Source organism: Haliotis cracherodii, unplaced genomic scaffold (assembly GCF_022045235.1).
Source record: "Haliotis cracherodii isolate W230 unplaced genomic scaffold, xgHalCrac1.p SCAF_23, whole genome shotgun sequence".
In the NCBI taxonomy this organism is placed as follows: domain Eukaryota; kingdom Metazoa; phylum Mollusca; class Gastropoda; order Lepetellida; family Haliotidae; genus Haliotis; species Haliotis cracherodii.
In genome coordinates this window covers 6167139-6173373 of record NW_027266279.1, presented here as the reverse complement: position 1 = coordinate 6173373, position 6235 = coordinate 6167139, and the positions used below count along the sequence as shown (strand labels likewise).

Below are 6235 nucleotides of genomic sequence, written 5' to 3'. Positions count from 1 at the left end.
TTAAACGAGCTCACTGCTCTCATTTCCAACTTATTGTCATGAAACATAAAATAAAATTAATTACAAAAAAATTCCAAAAGGCACGAGTTCTCCACTAGAACTGTATAATATATGATATATATATATATATATATATATATATATATATATATATATATATATATATATATATATATAATGCGCGAACCACAAGTCGAGCCAATCATAAAAGGTAAGATAATACTTTTAATTTGTTATACACTGTACTTCTCATCATAAAATCACTTTGCATAATTCTAAGATCTACACTGTTTTTTAGCAATTCTTAAAAACACCGTGATTGGATAAAGAGAATATTAGGTCGATTAAAACGAATCTTTAAAATATGTTGGACTTAGAAACTGAGAATCACCCCGATATTGAAAGTCCAATAGTTTTCTATGATGTTTTAACTATTTTGATCAGTATATTTCTATTTTGAATAGACAGGTTCCCATACCAGCAATGAAACGTATAATTTAGATTGGTCTGAATAAATGTTGTTTTAAAACAAACTTAAGAGCAAAATGGGTCTGTCAATGTCAAAATCTCTTTACCGCCGGTTACCAGATTGTTGACTGGTTCGCGTATTTTCCGCTTGGTACCGCTTCTCTTCCTCCCATTCTGTCGCGGAAACGATCGGGAACCAGTCTATCCAGTTTTCTTCATTTCTTCCTCCACCTCTTTCTGCTGCCGCCGAAACTCCATATGCCATTGGTTCCTCTTCTTGTACCTCTCAATCACGTGACTACAGGTGGCGTTATACTTCTTATAACTCCACTCCTCGGGGCGAGCGATGTTACAAATTTCCTCCCGTTTTTCTCCACAGTGTTCTATAAAAGACCTGTACTCGTTAACAGTCGTCTGGTCCACCGTAGAAGACGCGAGAAAGCCTCGAATATTCAGTTCAAGCCTCTGCCAGCCGGCTCCAGCTTTGTTGTAGTCCCTAGTCTTCCGTTTCAAACTTGGAAGGAGATATTCTGCCGCCTGTGAATAGGCCACAGCAGCGGCGGAAGCACCGAGGAGTGCGATCATTCCCAGTTTTGTCACCTTTGACCCCAAACCAGTCATGGCCTGGGCTGCGGGGATGACCTTGGCGGCGGGCAACGTGGCGATTCCTGCAGCGATGCTGGAGACGACGGACACACGGAATTGGAGGTTGTCATAGTGACTGGACAGCTCATAGTTCATGATTGCCGAGTTCATGCAGCGGAACTCCATTTCCTTCAAGATGCGGATGCATCTCTTTTTGGCGGTTTTGTCATCCTGCTTGTATTGGATTTCCTCAGGGTCGGTGTTGTCACTGAAACAAAGGTGGATGTCAGAGTATCGTGTATTCACTGATGTAGTTGTAATAATTGTTGCTGCTTCAAGTGTTAAACAGGTCGCCATCTGCCTGAGCAATTTCGGCTGACCTGTCCCTCTTTGGGACTCATGTGTGTGAGTAGGGTACACATATTTATTGTGAGTTTGGTATTCACACAATTGCTGTTTTTGCATTGACATGATTTCTATTTTCGTATATTGATATAATTTCATTTTTATCCTTGGCTGCTCTGTTTATATACGTTCGAGTAGCTGTCCATCTCCCAGAAATAGAGTTAGTTTGGCCTTCGCTATTGCATCTCTTGGTTTAGGAGGTCTATGACAGATAGCGGATCTAACTGCAATTCTTGTTTTAACCTAGACCGGGCTGGGGCGTGGACATGACATTCTAGTATCACGTGAGCAATGGATTCACCAAATAAGTTGTTTCTGCTTCGTGTGTTAAATAGGTCGCCATCTGCCTTAGTAATTTCGACTGACCAGTCCCTCTTCGGGACTGTGATTAGTGGATAGGGCTTGCGTGCTGACGCTTGAGAAGGGGATGGGACGGATACGAGAGCTGAGAAGATGAGATGTGGATGCTATAGAGCTAAGAAGGGGTGATGCTGGGATGCTAGAACAGAGAAGGGGAAGAGACGGATGCTAGAGATAAGAAGGGGGTGACATTTGAATGCTAGAGCTGAGAAGGTGGTGAGGCGGATGCGAGAGCTGAGAAGGGGATAAGGCTTGGATGCTAGAACTGAGACAGGGGCGAGAATGGGATGCTAGAGCTGAGAAGGGGATGAGATTTGGATGCTAGAACTGATAAGGCTTGGATGCTAGAGCTGAGACGGGGGTGAGAATGGGATGCTAGAGCTGAGAAGGTGGTGAGGCGGATGCGAGAGCTGAGAAGGGATGAGATTTGGATGCTAGAACTGATAAGGCTTGGATGCTAGAGCTGAGACGGGGGTGAGAATGGGATGCTGGAGCTGAAAAGGGGATAAGATTAGGATGCTAGCGCTAAGACGGGGATGAGACTTGGATGCTAGAACTGAGAAGGGGATGGGAATGCGACCAGGATTGTTTCATAAAATATATGCTCTTGGGTCTTTAAGAGAAGCAGCTTCCGTTGATCCTGGCACAGCACGCAGGATGTAACTCCTGGTGGATGCAGACTCCTGGTGGATGCAGACACGCCCAACGAAATGCACATAAACAGCTGCCACCACACCCCTTAACGCATGTACATTAGTGTATAAATGTAACCCCAATGCTGTGTGTACATGCAGGTCCATCTACGTGACGTCAGAATGTTTGTTTTTTCCTTTTCAAACTGTAACAGTTTCTTAAAAAGGGACGAGATTATAGCCTCGCCTAGAAGTAATTATGCTTTGTGTCCAATCAAAGCATAGTCTCTGTTATTCAGGTGTGTAAATAACTGCTAAATGTTTGTCTTTGTGCATTATATTACAGAAGCATCAAGACTGTGGGTCTTTACAGGATTTTTGTCATCCCCAGCTGAAATAGAATCACGAAATATCGAGGCGATTAATTGACGAAAATAGTTCCATGTGTGTTCATACTTATAACGTGGAAACAAGCCATTCGCCCGAAGAGAGGAATATTACTTACAGTTACGACAAATTGCAAAGTGCGCTTTTCAAGAAATGTCCATTTTCTTAGCGATAAACATCATCATTGAGTTTTCATCACGTGGTTTCAATCCGCGAAAGCATCGACAGTCATGTGACGGTTATATTTAGCAGTGACTTTGGTCAATAACGCTCTTAAATAATACATCTGCACGTACATTTCGTGCTGGTACTGTACGTACGCTGCACATACTGCTAAATATAGTTGCGCACTCACCTGACTGCCGATCCTCTTTCATATTGCTATTAAAGCGCTATTGACCAAGGTCACAGCTACGTACAACTGCTCACACGTGTATGCTATAACCGAGCTTCATTCAACCAGTAAAACAAAAGTAAAATAAACTGCCTGGCAAAAGAAAGCTGACTGGATTTGACCCAAAATTACAAACATTACTTGGCTGAAAACAGTCGCCGAAACACTACAAACAAATTGTGAGTGAGTTGGTTTAACGCCACTTTTAACAGTATTCCAGTTATATCACGGCGTGTCAGCTTAATGTTGGAGGAAAGCCCGAAGTGATGCAGGTCTCAGACGTTTACCACTTCGGTGAAACCCACGAGCACGGGTATGGTGCTTGACAAACCTAGAAACATAATTGGGGCGAACCACGATTCGAACCCACAATCATAGGTTTCTAGGGACGCAACTCTGCACAGCGAATCGCGGCGCCTCAGACGACTGGGCCATCCGTGCCCCCACTACAAACAAAGGCCCACCCTTATCAAATACATCACTATCGAATAACCATTGTTTTTCTTCTTTGTTCCATTGTTAGCCACCATCAAACATGAGTGCACGCTTTCTTTTGCCCGTCAGTTTCCGTTGTATACAATAGGTAATCATACCCAAGGCTAATGTATCATTGTGATCTCCTTGAACAGAACACGGATAGATGACACACTTTTCTTAACAGCCGAACGCTTAACGTCGAGAGTTTTTGATAAAAGGTAGACGCGTCTTATTCTATTTATAAAAACAAGTCACGCATCACTGCTTTGTTTTTTCAATGGTAAAACAAATGGTTTAATCATAGTCCGACATTTTTTTCACATGAGATACATATGACCCTTCAAGTGGTTCTTGGTTGTTCTAAGATGTGGACAGTCCAGACATTTACAGATGTTTGTTTGTTGTTTAACACACAGCAATATTCCAGCTATATGACGGCGGTCTGTAAGTAATCGAGTCTGGACAAGACAATCCAGTTATTAATATCATGAGCATCGATCCACGCAATTGGGATCGATGACCTGCATCAATCAAGTCAACGTGCCTGGGTCCAGTTCCACAAAGCGATCTTAATGCTACGTTGATTGTAAGTCTATGATAAAGTATGTGAATTACGACCAACTTTGTACTAAGGTCGCTTTGTGGAACGGGTGCCTGACCACCTGATCCTGTTAGTCGCTTCTTACCACAAGCGTAGTCGCCTTTTACAGATGTAGACTTACGGGTCTACGGTGACCCATACCCGCCAGTGGTGAGATCATTTTTCACTGTATGCCTCTATATTTTATCTTACCAGTGGAAGTATCTGGCGGCCGCCAGATAAAATATAGAGGCATAAAGTGAAAAATGATCTCACCAGTGGCGGGTACGGGTCAATTATGCGATAACTGGAATGTATCACGGAAACCATCTGTGCATCTTACCTGTCTGCCATGCTAGAGAGGGGCCTTGTACACAGGAATAACGTAATCCAGTGTGTACCCTATCGACTACCCGGCGTATATGTGGCTGTGGTGGTCCTACAATCCATGATTTACAACTCTTTTTTGACGTTTGAAGTACGTATTCGTTTTCAACTCGGGTAGATATGGAATACTGTAAGGGGCATTCTCGCTATCTGGTCCTTTGGAAAGAAGCTAAATATAAGTGCGAGAATTCGAATCTGCCCAAAATGTACGCGATGTCGAACTCTCGCACTTTTTGGCATATATAGTTAGCTTGTTCCCAAAGCTAGCGATCGCGAGAAAGCAAGAATGCCCCTAACAGTAATCCATAGGTAGGCGGTTGTGCAGTGTGTAAGCTGTGCATGTCATGAATTTAAACGTCAGGCAAGGAGTGGCAGAGGAGATAAGCTGTATAACGAGGTGGTGAGGTGAAATGTGGTTCAACGTCGCGTTCAAGCTTATTTCACGTATACAGCGACGTGCATGCACAGTGCAGCAACCATGAGATATCATGTCCCAGCTTTACATGAAGAGTGAGTGAGTGAAGTTTTGTGGCGCTTTTACAATATCACGGCGGGCGACACTATAAATTGGTTTCACAGTCTTTAGTCAATAAGACCAGTTTGCTATCCGGGCGGTTTTTTAATGTCTAAGAGATTTATTTTAGGGATAGGCCCTCTGTGTTTGTTTCCCGCTATTTAACCCAACCGAGGTTATTCACTCAGTAGTGTTGAGTTAATTAACTCTTAAGTGTTCATTGGTCGCGGCCGATTTAATTGGTTGTCTCTGCATGTTGTCAATTATCTTGTTTTGATTTGGCTACGTACTTTGTATAACTGTTATACAGTTGCTTAGCTAATCAGCCTGTATATTGGCTCTGATTTAATTAATCAGTGATCGTTGTTTTTTATCCTTTTTATTGTTAACTCTGTTTACAACTCGCTGATAACAGTAAACCCGTGGACCTAGTGCCACTTTTTTTATTATTACTTTATTCTTGATTAATGACACCACATCTCCGTGACAGTCATGAAAACCAAAAAGATAATTAAATAAATAACAAGATCTAAATCACCCAAAGGAACCGCTTCATCACTAGAACCGTATGATGATATGATGATCAGAGTGTATTCAAACCACAAACGGTCACTACTCAGCGCACAGCTTTGTGAGCGAACCACCAGCAGAATCAGTCATAAAAGGTAAGATAATTGATTTGTTATACATCGTACTTCTCATCATCAGCAATAGTGGACAGAACACGTGACATATTTATTAATTAAGTGAGTATGGTTTTACGCTGCTTTTAGCAATATTCCAGCAATATCACGGCGGGGGACACCAGAAATGGGCTTCACACATTGAACCCATGTCGGTAATCGAACCCTGGTCTTCGGCGTGACGAGCGAACGCTTTAACCACGAGGCTACCCTACCGTCCTTATTAACAAAAAAGGTATGACACTCGCACAAAAGCACGAACTAGATACATAAAATCACTCTGCATAATTCTGAGTGCTAATCTGAAATAGTAATTCTTTAAAAGATCGACGGTGTCACTGAAACCAAGGTGGATGTCAGTGT

General features: G+C 42.5%; 1 protein-coding gene across 1 annotated transcript; it reads right to left on the bottom strand.

Moving 5' to 3' along the window:
• Window positions 1-292: 292 nt before the first annotated feature.
• Window positions 293-4863, bottom strand: LOC139471782 (uncharacterized). The gene is made up of 2 exons (XM_071254275.1): window positions 4632-4863; window positions 293-1321 (listed from the first exon to the last, which is right to left on the bottom strand). The coding sequence occupies exons 1-2, from the start codon at window positions 4640-4642 to the stop codon at window positions 670-672; spliced, it is 663 nt and encodes a 220-aa protein (XP_071110376.1). The 5' UTR covers window positions 4643-4863; the 3' UTR covers window positions 293-669.
• Window positions 4864-6235: the final 1372 nt, after the last annotated feature.